Genomic DNA, 17370 nt, shown 5'->3' with positions numbered 1-17370 from the left:
AAATGCCTGCTCCTTTGCAAACACTTCTAAGAGTGTGTTTTAATTATGAGAGCACTCGACACGATACATCAGGCCCAAAGCATTCCACGCTCCCCTCGGAGGGAATGCCTCTGTCAAGAAGCCACTGACATATCCAAGGGATTCACTGCTCCGTTCACTGGAGTGGTCTTACAAAAGAGTCAGCTCAAATCCCACCACTGCTACTGCATTCAGTAGGGGCTGTCTAGTTAGAACAAACCCATCAGGACCACTTAGATGAGAATCTGGTAAAGCAGCAACCCCTGGATCCTGGTCAGCTGTGCCCCATACTGTTTAACACACACACCATCCTTCCTTCCTCATGGACCAGTAGGCAGCAACACTCACTCCTAAAATACAAACTTCAGACTTATGCGCTACAAAAGACCAAACTCTTCTAGAGTTTGTGGGCCAGAGAGTAGAAACAGGGCCGGAGAGGAAGGGAGGTGAAAGCGGTAGGCCTTTGTATCCTGGGAGGGAGGACAATTAGAGAAGCAGGAGCTGCCACCCGATCCCCACACCCAGAAAGTTCTCTCTAACTGCCTCCTAAATCCTGAGCCTCTCTGGCCCTACTCTGCCCTCCCTGCATGTGGCCACTTTGGAAAAAAGTCAAGATGGCGCCTGTCTCTTAAGGGGGTTTCTCTGGGAATATCCTCCACTGAGAGCAGACCCAGGCCCACGAAAGACTGAGTTTCACACTCCCAGGCATCTGCCGAGAACACAGCTTGTCCCAGCAAAACCTGGTCCTACCTGCTCATCAAGTGGGCTGAGGAAGCCACACAAGTGCTCAAGTGTGTTCTCTTAGCACTCACTTTCAATCCTGCCCATTAAATTCTCAGGACAAGGAGGTAGTGGTCTGGTCCCCTCACTTCTTAGAACTGTCTTCTCTATCGGTGCCACATTTCTATGCTTCAGGAATAGGGGCATTGCCCAATTTTGGAGAGAAATGAGCTGGAAAATCTTCGACAAGCTGTTATTTTCAATGCCTGCTCTCCTTGCCTTTCTGCACAAAGCCATTTTGGTCCAGTCATCAGAGTCATCTGGATGAGGGGCAGCAGGTCTCATAAAGAAAGGCTGAACAAGAAAATGGGAACTCTCTTTTCATCCTCACAAGTTCTAACTGGATTTGTGGAACAGAACAGTTATTCCTATACTAAAGATTAAGAACCCAGAAAGAAAATTTTCCAGGTTCAGATTTAGAAGTGAATTGAGCACACACAGGGCTTGGTCTGAATGCTAGATGACTTCTGACATCTCTGCCAGTGCTGACTCTCTAACACCACCAGCCAACAATACTTGCTTCTAATCTCTTTTATTCCACCTACGAGGCCAAGGCTCCCACATAAACACTCAGAAGCTACTTCTAAGCAAAGTTCTCAGATTCCTTTTCCTCAACTATAATTACAGCCATAGATCCTGCTGGAGGGGCGCCTGCTAAATGCCAAGACCCGTGACAGCCTGCCTGGGAGGCATCACAATTGCCATTTTCCAGATGGAGAAACTAAGGCTCGGTGAACTGGGTGACTTACTCAAGGCCACAGTTAGCAAAATTCTAGTTGCCATTTATCAAGCACTTACAGTGTGCTAGACACTAGGCAACGTGATCTGTGTGCATTGTCTTATCTAACTGTCATAAGTACGCTCTGTCTCTCTCCAGAGGCTGTGTGACTCCTATGACACCTCACAGCTTCTCCTAAAGCAAAGAGGGGCTGTTGATGGAGACTCTAGCATTACCTCACAGCTCACCTGAGCATCTGATGGGTAACTGCATACAATGGGCCTAAGAGAGGTAGTTGCCCCCAAACATGTCTTTCCCTGTTGTAACATCTTTTGCCCTCCGAGGCTGCCTTTGATGTTTACCCAGGGTCATCAACATGAAATTGTTAGGAGCAGAAAAAAGGGCAGTTTGAGATCACCTGCCACCTTTGCAATGAAGAGGGACCAATCTGGGCCAGAAGACAGACTCAGAAACAGCTAACCCTGTGGATTCTTTAGTTGAAAGCAGCCACCTGATCATTATTATTATTATTACCATCCTCATACCTTGATAAGGTATTAAAAATTAACTAATGTACACTAACGATGATATTAATAACAGCATGACCAGACAGTATAATTCATCATATTATGGAATAATATTACTGGAATTCATCATATTATGAAAACCATACCTCTAATAACCTTTAAAATAATTTCAAAGGGGATATCAAGGCAAGAGAGTAAACAGTCTGACCACACATAATCAGTAATTTATTAAACTTCCTTGACCTATTTTGGGGGTCACTTCTCTGACCCTGAGGTCAGCTTCTTTCCTTCCCGTTTGTATGTTGATGTGTTGGTGCTATGGGCTGGGAACTTTCCAGTTATCTGCTTCCTGCCCAACTGTACTTGGAGTCCTGTCAGTTTCAGTAAATAATACTGCCACACACCCCTGATTGAAGATGCTGCCCATCCCCTAAACACAAGCTCTTACTGTCCACCCGAGGCCCACTTTGGCAGAAAAATTATAAGTCTCTTCACAGACGCAAAGAAACAGGGGTTCCAAGACAAATCATTTTTCTTCCAGACACATTTGTAAAAATTGCCCGAGCTCCACTGACAAGTGATGGGGTAACCAAGGTTACTCGGGTAGAAGAGACAGCTGAGGTAAGAAGGGAGTGCCTGATGGATTACCCCCTGGAAAAGAAACCCCACAGTTTCTTGACTCACAAAGAGCATAAGAACAGGACACTGGGGCAGGGTCACAGGGGTTCACCACACTTGACAGGGGGCTGAATAGATGTTTCTTAGATCTCAACAATATGCCCCTCAAGGGGGACAAAATGATGGGGATACTTCAGTGCCACCTCCTGGAATTCAGTGCTGCTGAGAAAACAAACTTTTCCCAGAGAATCCACACATTATTTCTCTCTAGGGTCCTGTGATTTCTCCTTATACCCCACTCCAAAGCCACACGTAAGCAGTACTAGCAACCATAGCAATACAGGAAGCCCACAACATACGGGTAAGTTCCATTCTAAGAGCCTGCAAGTCTAATTCATTCGAAAATCCAACAGAGTCAGCCTCGGTACCTAACACATTCGGCTATACGGTCCTGTACTGTAATAAGTTTATAATACTTTTCACACAAATAATACATAAAAAGCAAACACAAAAAATAAAGAAAACATTTTTAATCTTACAGTACAGTACCTTGAAAAGTGCAATAGTACCAGCTACATCACTGATGCTGTTATGCTGCTTCTAGACATCCTGGGCTTGAAATAAAGATACTGTACTACTGTACTCTACACAGGAATGTACAGTAAGGTACACAAGAGCACAACCACTTGTAGGGGATCACGCATGTGACAATGTATGTGGACACAGGCACTAACTTATGTGATTGGACGTGTGAATGCATGTTTACATCTTTGAAAGTTTGCGACCTGAAGGTCCATATGTAGGGGACTCGCTGTATATATAACATCTATAGCCTTGCTGTGAATTTATAAATGGAACAGAGACGTTTTAAGAAGACTAAGAAAATGAGAAGGAAATGGATAACAATCATCTCAGCAAAATGCCGTCTTTGGTGAGGATGTCCTTACAGACATGTTTGGGTCTAAGTGGTGAGTTGCTCTGGTGTTGCCCAACAACTGATTCCTCCCTGAGTCTGGAAGACACAGGATAAGTGGCACTCAGGAGGACTGCTGACAGATAAAACATGTTCAAAACAACCAACCAGGCTGGGTATCTGCAACCTGTGGCCAGTTACCCCAGGCAGACCCTCTGATCAATACGCAGGCCGGGACTGATCCCAGAGACCTGAATGAAACTGCAGGGCTGGTTAACTGTTTCCATGAACACTTCTTTCCACTTCTTCTCATACCTCCTGACGCCCTCTTTCCCTGTGGGTAGTCCTTCCGGCTGTCTGAAGATCTCACTTCAGAACTCAATGTTGCATCTCTTTAAATCAGCCCATGTAGTCCCCCAGCTCCCGCAACTAATATCTCCTTTCTTGTTTTTCTTAAACTTGTTGCTTTTCAGGTCTGTCTTCTCCACTAGACTGTCAGACCCACAAAAAGAAGGACTATATTCTTCCTATTCACCTTTAAGTACCTAAAATCTCACATAGATGCATCAAGATGGTACTGTATAAATATTTCAGGTGATGAAAGAATGAATTGGAAAGTGCCCTGAACTGGGTGTCTGGGGACTTCTGTTCAGATCCCAGCTCTGTCATTAACTAAATACTCAGCTTCATGTCTGGGGCTCAGCTGCATCATCTGTCCAGTAAGAAAACCACCCCGATGAGAAGCCAATCCCCCTCCCCATGCCATGCTCAGTACAGCCTGTGGGTCCACAGAGGATGCTCAGAGGCTCTGGGGGGCGTGGGATGAGGGAGGTCCTGGGCAGGCCTCCCACTCCCTCCTCAGACGGAGCCACCCTGCTTTCACTTACTTATGAATTAAGCTCTCAAATAAGACTTTGTGTGCAGAGTGGGTTTTCCAACCAGGACAAAGCTTTACAACTATAGTAGATAACTATACGGCTCTTTTCTGCTAGATTCCCCCAACCTAATAACCAGGTTCTTTCCCTCAACACTTGGTCCCTGTCCCGCTCTGCAGATTCATCACCCTCAGTCCCCAGAGCTGCCCATAGACCATCCCAGCTGTTCCCTTTCATCTGCCTGAGACCATCCTTTCCCATTTTCTTCTGCCTGGGAAAGCCCAGCTCACCCTTCAAGATGCAGTTCAAAAGCCTCCTCACTTTGTCTCCACTTCCCCAGCCACCAAAGAACCATGCTCCCCAAGAACCACGCTCCCCCAACTGGGCTCCCAGAGCACCTCATATATACTCTATAGATTAAACACCAGCTGTGTGGAATCATCTCTTTATTAAACCGTTTCCTGACTAGAATATAGACATTTCAAGGTCAGGAGAGCTGCCTCATTTACCGTTTAAGAGCTGCCTTACTTAGCAATATCTGATAGGATATCACCACAGTGCCTGACTCAGTAGGCACTAAAGGAAGGAAATTAGGACGTCTGAAGTTGTTCAGGAAATTAGTAAGTTCACTGATAAGTAGATTAGTGAATTAGTCAATAAGTTCAACTACATGGTAATGGGAAAACCTCTCTTTATCTGAGTAGAGTAATTGGCATTCAAGTGCAAATAATCACTAGATTTAATCTTTCTAGGAGGAAGTACACTTTTAAAAAGGACTTATTTGTCTGATGGCTCTCTTTGGTGGAAGGAAGAGGGAAACGTATTTCTTGAGTGGAGAAAGTGTTCTCTAGCTTTTATCTACTGTCAGCTGGATCTCTCTCCTTTACACCGTCCTAGGGTGGAGAATCTTTGCCTCCTGGTTCTATGCCTCCTGGAGCTAGAGAACCAGCACACGTTTTAAGTGACAGGATGACATTATATGGGGAGGAACATGTAGTGATTGTTGTGGGTAGTGCTGTCTTTGGCACAAGTTTAGAAAGTTCAATATTGTTTGTAGACTCTCTGGGAGCATCTAATTGAAGGTTGGTCTGTTACACCTATATATGTCATAGCAAAGCTCAAAAGAAATTCACATTGAAAGGAACCAAATTTTTCTGAACCTCAAATCACATATCACTTGGGGTATACACAGAGGGATTGACAGTGAATGTTTCAAAGATGAAAGCTTCTGGTATCTTGTCCCAAGCCTCTTTTCAATGTTTAAGTCCTAATTTTCACTGGGTTTCAGGCTGGTAGTTAGTCATTTTAACCAAAAATAGTTCTAGATATAGAAATAAATCAGAACATTAGGGATACTACAAAATAAGAACAGGGGGAGGGGCTTCCCAGGAGGCATAGTGGTAAAGGATCTGCCTGCAATGCAGGAGACAAGAGTTCGATCCCTGGGTCAGGAAGTTCTTCTGGAAAAGGAAATGGCAACCAGTATTCTTGCCTGGAAAATCTGATAGACAGAGGAGCCTAGCAGGCTACAGTCTATGCGGTCGCAAACAGTCGGACACAACTAAGCAACTAAATGACAACAATGAATGTTTACAATATACTTAAAAGGCAGATAACCAAAAAGGGTATCAGAGTTGCAGGATATGAGGAATAAATCACTCCTGTTCTCTTTAGTCCTGCTGAAATGAAGCCACTGTATTGCTCAAGGACTTGCCTCTCTGAACAGCTCTAAAGGGCACACGTCCATCATGTCTGCAGCACACACTCACTCGATGGCCATCTGCACCCTGACATTGTACTCATATTGATTTTCCCCAGCTACACGGTTATACTTTTGGAATCAATATGCCTCTCCCTCTCCAACCACTTGATAAATAGCCAAGGAATGCAAAGTCACTTTGATAACAGCATAAGGCAAATATGATTAGGAGGGTAACTCTGGGGCAATAAATTTTTGAAATGAGTTGCTAAATTGAGTAGAGATTATTTATAAACTTATCTCTCATTTAGAATAGTGAGTGTGCATCTTGGTTCACCAAATCAATTTTAGGTGATAAATATTCTGCAATTCTTTTTCTACTATTCTGCAATGCAAACTAGCGATAATGTTACCTTCCTACGCACTAACTTTTAAAAAAAAATCACCTCTGTATGGAAGACAAAGGAAAGAAAAGTAATTTCTCATAAAAATAATATTTCAGCATATGAATGCTGGGGCATAACCACTGTGAATGCAGCTGCTACAAATGCACACTCACATATGTGTGCCGTTCGGCGCTCAAAGACCATGAGTCTTGAGCTGCTGCTGATGTGGCTTTCCCAAGTGACAACCAACTCCTGGTAAATTTCAAACAAAACAAATTACAACTGTCCCTTAATTTACCCAATTGTTACATCCCTGAATAATGTAAAACCATGCAAACAAAAAATGCTTTGTGCAATGAAGATAGAGTCAAGCTCAGAAATTACAAACCTGTTGTGTCTTACATGAATGTCCACTGGGACCTTTGGAATCAGGCTCAGACGGTAAAGCATCTGTCTACAATGCAGGAGATCTGGGTTCGATCCCTGGGTCGGGAAGATTCCCTGGAGAAGGAAATGTCAACCCACTCCAGTACTCTTGCCTAGAAAATTCCATGGACAGAAGAGCCTGGTGTCATGGGGTCACAAAGAGTTGGACACAACTGAGTGACTTCACTTTCACTTTCAAGAGAACAATGCATCATCCTGTGGGACAGTCCCACACACTACAAAATGTCTAACAGCCCAGGCTTTTGCCCATTTAATGCCAGGAGGGCCCACAATAATCATGTGAACCATAGACGCCCTCACAGAATACCAAAACTCCCCCTAGGAGGCAGTACAACCTTGCAAGACTACTGGCTTGCAGTATTTCCTACAGGGCTTCCCCCATTAACACAAATGATTAACAGTTGATTCTAGGTGTAAAACCAAAGAATGACAGCACTAGAAGGGAGCATGAAGCTCCTCTAACTGGCCCTCTAGTTTTACCCATGTGAGATAAGTAACTTGCTTTTGAATACTCAGTGACCACCTAATCTAGGATAAAGAAAAAATTTTTAATGGCATCCTTTTCCATGGTTTTTATTTCTTATTGAAATTAGAAAGACACCCTTGAATGTGTCTCTTACACATGAGATGGTTGGGGGAGCGGGTAGTAGAAATATTGACAACATTTTCCAGTCCTTTTTTCCAGGATACTGGAGTTGAAATCATTCACTCCTCATCACTGAGTTTCCCTGGATACATTCTATATAAAATGTGTGCTCAGTCATGTCTGACTATGCGACCCTATGGACTGTAGCCCACCAGGCTCTTCTGTTCATGGAATTCCCCAGGCAAGAATATTAGAATGGGTTTCCATGCCCTCCTCCAGGGGATCTTCCTGACCCAGGGATAGAATCCAAGTCTCTTGCATTGGCAGGTGGGTTCTTTACCACTGAGCCACCAGTGAAGCCCTTCAGTCAGTTCAGTTCAGTTCAGTCACTCAGTCGTGTCTGACTCTTTGCGACCCCATGAATCGCAGCACATCAGGCCTCCCTGTCCATCACCAACTCCCAGAGTTTACTCAAACCCATGTCCATCGAGTCGGTGATGCCATCCAACCATCTTATCCTCTGTCATCCCCTTCTCCTCCCGCCCCCAATCCCTCCCAGCATCAGGGTCTTTTCCAATGAGTCAACTCTTCGCATCAGGTGGCCAAAGAATTGGAGTTTCAGCTTCAATATCAGTCGTTCCAATGAACACCCAGGACTGATCTCCTTTAGGATGGACTGGTTGGATCTCCTTGTAGTCCAAGGGACTCTCAAGAGTCTTCTCCAACACCACAGTTCAAAAGCATCAATTTTTCGGCACTCAGCTTTCTTTATAGTCCAACTCTCACTTCCATACATGACCACTGGAAAAACCATAGCCTTGACCAGACGGACCTTTGTTGGCAAAGTAATGTCTCTGCTTTTAAATATGCTCTCTAGGTTGGTCATAACTTTCCTTCCAAGGAGTAAGTGTCTTTTAATTTCATGGCTGCAGTGAAGCCCTTAGCGCCCACTAAAAGCTTGGATTCCTGCATGCAAATAAATCAGAAGGTTTCAAAAATAAAATACTTTACAACATGATCAAAATGAAAGTGTGTCCCAAAGAATGATTTCTGGGAGCAGAAACTATCCCACGTGATTAGTGGCTAATTGATTTTCCCACTGTTCTCCCCAAACCCCAGTCATCAAGATCCAAGCATGTTTGGGGGAAATACATAACTAAGATTCCATATGCTCCTACACCGCGCACCACACAGGGCCCATTCCTCTGACCCGGGAGAGCAAGGGACGGGCAGGTCCCTTCACAAGAGCTAAGGAAGACTTGGCTCTTTGCTAATCACCCTTGGCCAGTGACTTGAGTGTTTTCTAACTTAATTTGGCAGATCAAATATTAAGGAAAAAAATGTTTGATTGCCCAAACTGCACAATATTGGCTCTCCAATTTAAATCTGTAATCAAACTGATGCCCATTTCAAAAGTTTCACTTGGAAAAATCCTATTTATAAGCCTTGTACATTATCAGGTGGTGAAGAAGGATGAAGAAAAGAAGCTCACAGAGTATAAGAATTACTGGGTAAAGCTGTGCATCCTGCGCTAAAGAGACTAAATCATTTCCCTCCCAATTCCTTACACTGCAGTTAAAGAGACACCTACTCAATGTGCAAACTCAACTCCCTTCAGGAGATGAGAACACATAAGTTATACCAGTTCCCCTAGCAACCAAGAAAATATCATCAGGTCCTCACATTCTATACTTTCCTCCTAGAGTTCCTCAGGCTTTCCTTCCGAGACCAATTCCTCTTAATTTTAGACTCACTCTAACAATTTTAACATCAGGTGTTAGAAGCAGCAATTTAGAAAAGGAGGAGGTCAGACTGCTCCAGGTAAGCCCCACAATAGTAACAAGAAGAAATGACTGACAGTCTGACCTCCAAGGAGATGGAAATCTATTTTACAAAGTGAAGGGAAGGGGGCTGATATAGAAACTCAAAATAATAACAGCCTAGGCCATTCAAGGTAGGGACGAACAGCTTTGCTGGCCTTGAGAGCATCTCCATAATACAGAACAGTATAGTAACTAATGTGAAAGGAAACGATGCTTAATGTATTTTGTAGCAAAATTCCATATAACAAGAGAATCCTAGGTGGGAAGAGTAGGAAGATCCTAAAGAGAGCATCCCGGCCTAATTCCTTTACCTTACAAGGAAGGAAGCACGTAAAGGGGTGCACAGGTTCGAGGCAGAGTTGAGACAAAGAGGGCAACCCGGCTGTCCAGGGCTCCTTCCCTGTGGAGGCGCCAACCCTGCCGCCACCGAGGGGAAGGACGGGAGAGTGCATCACATGTAGTCATGCGTTGTGTGGCTGCTTCTAACATCTCTGCTTTTGCATCCTTGCACTGATTTTACTCTCTTCCAAAGGAGAAGAAACTTGCTCTCTTCAGTCACAAAAGAATGAATGATTTTTCCCTGATTTGTGATGAGAACCGCAGGGCTGGCCCTGAACAAAATTGGGACTGAAAGTAACGTTTACTTTGCGTTCCCCTCTCCCTCTATCTCCCATTCCTGGTGTGTCTCCTCCAAACCGTCGCATGGCTGTCCTCCCACTTGGTACCCCACCCATTGGCCCCAAATCTAGAGTTTCTAGTACAATGTAGAATATTCTCCCAACTTCCAGAAGTTTGATATACTCCCAGCCTCTTTCTAATTTAATTTCTAATTCTGTAAAACAAACAAAATGAGGCAATATACCAGTGTTTCTCAAATATAAATGGCAAGCATATTAAAATGCATATTCCTGGTCTCCGTCTCCTGAAATCACAACTCAATAGACGACTCTGATCGCTTCTTGGCCTTCTGGCTAAGATCAAGTGTAATAGATGACTCTGGTGAAGTGTCGCACCAGACCCACTTTGGAAAACGTGTGGCTTCTGCCTGCCTCTCCAGCCTCGTCTCCTCCCAGTCCCCCAGGGCACATCCCCTTCCACCCAAAACTTCATACAGTCTCTCCCCACCATGCCTTTGCCTCACAGTCCACTTCTGAGTCCAATTAATTCCTCCACACACCTCAGAACCAGCTGATTTGCACACGTTTCAATTCTGCTCTCTGTGTTCCTGTGTGTCTTTGCATTGCTGAGCCCATACAGCCTACAAAGTGTGGGGATTTCCCGGCATAGCTCCTGAAGGCAAGGCCCTGCCTCACTTGTCTTTTTTCTATTCCCAGCATTTGGCATCTTGCCAAGCACATAGGAGACACTCTAAAAGTGTTCATTAGATTATCTTTTGCATGTGCAAATTTCCTAGTTAATAACTAGTCATTTATTTGTATTTGCATTTTTAATTAACCCCCCATCCCATATAGTACAGGATTTTCAAAGATTGCTCCAGGTATCACCCTTAAATGAGGAACACATTTTGTAACAAATAAAAATGAAAAGAGAAGAATGCTAACATAATCTAACCTTGGTGACATCAGTTGTATGGTCATAATGAATTAGACCCAAGTTCACTCAGGATATCTGACCCCTAAGGAACAACAACAGAGACACATACAATAAATGGGAGTTTTTCTAATAAAGAAAATCAGTTTCTAATTGTTCTTTAGAATTAGGTCTGGCATTCGGGTTTAGACTTTTTTCAGAAGTAAAGTTGGAAGACATCAGAACTGGCTTTGAATTGATTCGTTTACATAAAACTTTGCGTATTTGTTCTAAGACCCCAGAGATGTCCAGGATTATCTATCCCAGATGGTTAGCCACCAAAAGGTTAGCTCATCTCCTGAAATCAATCTTTCATGTGTGCGTCCCATGCAGGCGTCTGCTATGCAGAGTTTGGAGTCCGCGTCCCCAAGACCACAGGGTCAGCCTACACCTACAGCTACGTCACTGTCGGGGAGTTTGTGGCATTTTTCATCGGCTGGAACCTGATCCTGGAGTACCTGATTGGCACCGCGGCCGGCGCCAGCGCCCTGAGCAGCATGTTTGACTCACTGGCCAACCACACCATCAGCCGCTGGATGGTGGACAGCGTGGGAACCCTCAACGGCCTGGGTGAGACTGCCACAGCCTCCAACTCCAACGTGCAAACTCACTGAGCCAAATAAAGGGGCTCCTCTTCCAGGACGCAATTTGGCAAAAAGTACCAAGGGCCTTCATATGTCTCTTTTTTTGCCAAGTAATGGATGAATGAATCTGTCCTAACAAAACTATTTTAATTTCCATAAAATTTTTATATGAAAAAATGTTCATCACCACCTTATTTATAATAACAAAAAAATTAGAAACTGTTTAAGTATTCTACATTGGAGCAACTGATGAAGGAAACTATGGCAGTGTATGACATAGCTAGCAATTAAAAGGATGACCAGGAAGGCTGTTGTAAGAGTGTGGAATGTTTTTAATGCAATGCTGTAAGACAAAGGACACAAATTGTATATGCATCACATTAATAACTGTATAAAAATATGAGTAATTTGGAAAAAGAACTATGAGGAACTTCTCTGATGGGTTCTTTAGATTTTTAAAAATTTATCCTAAATCAGCATGCATTAATTTTTAAATAAGAGAATCTATTTAAAAGAAACAAAATGAATGGGTATAACAAAATGAGTGAATACTAAGTAACCAGCTCATGTAACAAATACCTTGAGACTTCAGGTCTGAGCCCCACCTTCCATTCTGATATCGGACTATCCCTTCACAATCAAGAGAAGCTAAACTGTAGTGGAGGAGACTTTGGAAGTCTTGCCCCAAAACATCCAGGGACTAATTCAGTGGCTGAATGCAAGTCATTGGTGCCCCTGTCTCAGAAGAGCTGACCAAAATGCTGGGCACCGAGATACCATGAGAAAATTTTAAAAATATGAAGACAACATCTTCTCAGAATACTGATTTCATAGAATTTTAGGTCTGAAAGGGTCCTCCAAAATCAGGTAGCCCAAAATTTTCACTTTACAGATGAGGTTCAGAGAAAGAAGACATTTGCCCACGGCCACACGGCTGGTTCCAGGTCAGAGTTGAGCTGAAATCCAGGAGGCTGACTGCTAAAGCAGTGCCACTTTCCCTCTATAGAGGGCAGGAGTCCACTGGCCAACAGACAAGAACAAAGAGGTGGGGAGAGTTCCCCAGCCATCTTCTTTGCAATCACACAAATGGACAGAACACCCTTCTTCCAATAATTATCAAAGACACACATTTTTAAATTTGCTAATAAAGAGATTGCTGGAATGAAATGGAATATTTATGGGCTATAAAGTAAACAACAATGAAGATAAAATCGTTCAAATAACATGTTAGATCCGTGTATACATTTGAATGTCCTTGGATAGTCCTGACTTCGGATGTTCCATGCCATGGCTCCAGAGGAACTGCTGTAGTTGTCATATTATGGATCCCAATTTTTGGTCCAGGATATCAGGTCATCTCACCTATATACCAAAACCTTCCTATTTGCATCTAGACACGTGTGGACCACACACACACAGTCCCTTCTCCCTCCACAACACACTGACCACCCTCCTCTAAGCTGAGTGCAGATACACTGGGTGGGCCTGGACAATGTTTTTAATTCACATCTTATTCCTCTAGGGAAGGGAGAACAATCATACCCCGACCTTCTGGCTCTGGTGATCGCAATTATCGTCACCATCATCGTTGCGCTGGGGGTGAAGAATTCTGTGGGCTTCAACAATGTACTCAATGTGCTGAACCTGGCCGTGTGGGTGTTCATCATGATTGCAGGCTTCTTCTTCATCAATGGGAAATACTGGGCTGAGGGCCAATTCTTGCCCTATGGCTGGTCAGGGGTAAGTTCATTCCTAAATCCCTGTGGGTGTACCTGCTGCACGCTCTGCCTACTACCCTATGACCAGTTTGAGACATGAGTTAAAGGAAATGTTGCTTGTCCCATAACCTTCATGGCACTCTCTTCATCACCTTTTATCTGAATTTCATCAGAATGTTCTGAAGAAATGGTTCTTTTTTATTTAGCTGTTTCATGAACATTTCTTGAGCTCCTATATTATATGGAAAACAGTAATAGATTTGAAATTTTGGTCACTTGCAATATGCCTAGTTCTGCATATATCTCATTTAATCTTCCTGCAATGCAGGAGACTGGGATTCTATCCCTGGGTCGGGAAGATTCCCTGGAGAAGGAAATGGTTACCCACTCCAGTATTCTTTCCTGAAGAATTCCATGGACAGAGGAGCCTGGCATCAGTCCATGGGGTCACAGAGTCAGACATGACTGAAAGACTAACATTCACTCAATAACCTTGCAAGGAGGATATTTATATTCTAGTCTTACAGATGAAAAAACTCAACACTCAGAGAGGTCAAATGACTAGATACTAAGCACATAGCATAAGTGCCCAAGTTAGGAGCCAAAGACAGGACTGTCTGATTCCAAAGCCTGCACATGAACAGCTCAGTCCTATAGAATCTCTCTATAGGACTGTTCAGTTCAGACAGTTGGTAAATAGACAAGCAGTAAAAGAGGCCTGAACAGGGGGCAGGCAAGGAAGGGACGAGCATTGCTTCGGTATGGAACTAAGAAAGGAACAGTTCTCAAATCTAAACTCAATGTTTGATCCAAGGTGGAGAGTCCTGCTGGGGTCTGAGAGCAGAGAAGCCTACTGGTGTGGTCTGGGGGATTGACAAAAGAGTGAGCTGGACCAAAAGGACATCTTCAGATCTCATCCCAGTGATCTGATGGTGTGGTTTATGCTAAAGAAAGGTGGAAAGGTCTGAGTGGCAAATTCTTTATACTGACAAGTGCTCGTTCCAAGTCACACCTGAATTCTTCCTCTATATGACTAAAAATGCCACCTTTATGGATTTACTGGTAAAATTCACTCTCCCATTCTTCTTTTTTTCAAACTGTAGAACATAAATCAGAGACGTTCGAGCTAGAAGGGATCTTAGAGGCCCCCTGGTCCCACCCTCTCCCTTAACAGATAAAGAAACCGAGGCCAGAAGACAAGCCTGCCCAGCATCAGTGACAGAAGGCCAGGATTCCACCAGATTTCCTTTTGTAGTCTTTGCTTACGCTGGCTTTCCAGGGACCAGAAATCTCTCTTGGAGAGCACTCAAAATAACTTCTGTGTATTCTAAACCATGCCACGCTGTTCAATGAAGAGAAATAAGCAAGGAAACAATTTAAGCCAAGGTTTCTAGTCTTCTGCTTATCAGTAAGAATTCTGCAGCGCCACAGATTTCATCCCTCCCACTTGAGGTGAATAAATCCTCAAACTGGTTAAAACCAGAAGAGACAAAAAAACACTGTTGACCCCATTCTGGATCCCCAAGTCTATATTTTCTTATGATACAAATTGTTCCCTTCCTATCATATAAGAAAACAACAAATGATAATAGTGACAAAGAAAGAATGTTTTCCCAGAACTCAACTGCATTTTCATCATAGCACATGAAGATGTTCTCACCATTTTCTTAACAATGTAAGAAATTACTGGGTCATGGACTTACTGTAAGGCTTTGGCCAACAATTAACTTCTATGCTTTCCATTTTTCTCATCTATTGGGTGGTAAAACCAATTGCACCAAATATTTGCAAAAAAGTAATAAAACCTTAGACATTTTTAAGTCCATATTGTATAATTAGTAACAATGATCATGATGGAGGAAGGAGCTAGAATTTACCCACTACCTTCTGGGTGCCCAGCACGTGCGCTATGAATATTATCTCACTCTTATAACAAAACTTTGAAGCAGGTGCTGCTATCCCCAACTTACAGATGGAGAACTCAAGGCTCAGAGAAGCTGGGTAACTTGCTGGAAGTCACTTAGCTAGTCAGTGCCAGGACTGAAATCCCCACCCAGGTGTTTGGCTCCAAAGCCCCTTCCACTACATCAAGAACCTTGTGTATGATCCCTGCCTTCTGAGTCTTCTTAATACTTCCTTTAAGCTTCAGAAAGACTGGGAGTCTTGGAGCTGGGAGGAGCATTAAGATGGGAGGATAGTTAAGCCTGGGGCTTCCCAGGTGGTGTTAGTGGTAAAGAACCCTCCTGCCAATGCAGGAGACATAAGAGACTCAGACTCAATCCCCGGATCAGGAAGATCCCCTGGAGAGGGGCATATAACCCACTCCAGTATCCTTGTCTGGAGAATCCCATGGACAGAAGAACCTGGCAGGCTACAGTCTGTGGGGTCACAAAGAATCAGACCTTACTGAGCAACTGAGCACAAGCAAAGTTAAGATCACAGGTCTAGACCATAGTAGAGTGAAATTCAACTCCAGTCCTGGAGGAGTCAAAGTCCTGATTCACTCCACTGCCCCCAGGACCTCATGCATGGGGCCATCTGTCTTTTTTTTGCACCTTTGGCCACTGACCTCACTCCAACCCAAACCTACTACCTGGTGTAGGCTGGTCGTTGGTCACCAAAAAAGCCTGACTTGGATTTTGGGTTTTTTGCTGTGAGTCCTCTTTCCCTGCAGGAAATTCAAATATGTGTCCTCATGGCTGTGCCTAAAAACATCATCTGAGCACAGAGGACAGCCCAGCATGAAGATGATGATGACTCATCCTCTCTGCTTGGCCTTGGATTTCTGCATCGTACATCTCCTCCCCAGCCCACTGCCTGGACCTGTTCTTTCTTGACTTTGGTTTTAGGTCACTTTTCCAGTCCAGCAAAGCCACTCTGAATATACATGGTATTTTTTGAGATCTGACACCGTCTCATGAGCATGTCATCCACCAAGTGAATAAACACACTCCCTACTCCCTTCTCTAACAACTGTCAGCAAAATCAAGTTGCCTACTTGCCAACTGCATGAACTTCCTCACTCCTTGGGGAAAATCCGACCCCCACCCCTGACCAAAAAAAAAAAACAAAAAAACTGATGAAATTTGTTAGTCACTCAGGCATATCCAGCTCTTGGCAACCCCATGGACTGTAGCCTGCCAGGCTCCTCTGTCCATGGAATTTTCCAGGCAAGAATACTGGAGTGGGTTGCCATTTCCTTCTCCAGGGGATCTTCCCGACCCAGGGATTGAACCTGGGTCTCCTGCATTGTAGGCAGATTCTTTACCATCTGAGCCACAAAGGAAGCCCACCTCTGACAAGGGGACTGACAAGTTCAGAGTACCAACCCACTTTCTTCTTCAATCCCTATAGGTAAGACGGGATGGAGGACACCATTGTGGAGGGAATGGTTTAAACGGATACTGTTACGTGACTTAAAACACAACTCTCAAGGACTTCTAAAGGGTTAATGAGCAATCCATCCTCTGGCCATGGACCCTTCAGAAGCCTAGTCTTTCCCTGTTCCAAACACTTCCTTCCAAAGAAAATAGCATAAGGAATGGTTTACTCACTTACGGGTTCTGGGTCAAATGCTTCTTTGGTCTCGAAGAGCTTAAGAACAACAAACATTTTTTCCCTATATCAAGTAACTGCTGGCCCTCAGCTGAACCCCCACTTCCATCTGCAATTCCTCAGCCCCTGACCATTGTTGGTGCGTATTCACTGTATGTTATTTGTTCTCGATGCTATCTTATGGTTTCTCTTTAACCAGATAAAACATTCTACCAGCACAAATAGCTCCCAGGAAAATGGTTCAGAGCAAGTATTTGTGGGGAATGCTGACAGTCTCCAAAAAGAGGAAAAGCTGTTTTCCATGTCTCCACATTTGAAGCCACTTGCTGGAACCTATTAGCACATTCCACTGTCGCTGTGGACAGGCTGCTAACAGATCTGGAGCAAGAGGGTGGCAGGAAATGCTGCTAAAGTTGGTGTTTTGTCTTGTTACTTTGAGAGTGAATTACACAAAGGTGCCTAATTATCTCGTGGGCATATCTAAAGTAGAATAGGGAGAGCCTAACGCCTCTCAAATATCAGCAAGGCACAGG

At 43.9% G+C, this 17370-nt stretch overlaps 1 protein-coding gene across 1 annotated transcript in view; it reads left to right on the top strand.

The window, feature by feature from the left end:
- Positions 1–17370, top strand: part of SLC7A14 (solute carrier family 7 member 14) — a 108881-nt gene that overhangs the window by 69026 nt on the left and 22485 nt on the right. The window contains exons 3-4 of the mRNA XM_061167878.1: positions 11314–11550; positions 13087–13304. Coding sequence (XP_061023861.1) covers positions 11314–11550; positions 13087–13304 — 455 coding nt within the window. The remainder of the gene's footprint in view (positions 1–11313; positions 11551–13086; positions 13305–17370) is intronic.

The sequence above is a fragment of the Dama dama genome, chromosome 19 (assembly GCF_033118175.1).
Source record: "Dama dama isolate Ldn47 chromosome 19, ASM3311817v1, whole genome shotgun sequence".
Lineage (NCBI taxonomy): Eukaryota > Metazoa > Chordata > Mammalia > Artiodactyla > Cervidae > Dama > Dama dama.
The sequence above is the reverse complement of the archived record's forward strand: the minus strand, read 5'-3'. Positions and strand labels throughout refer to the sequence as shown.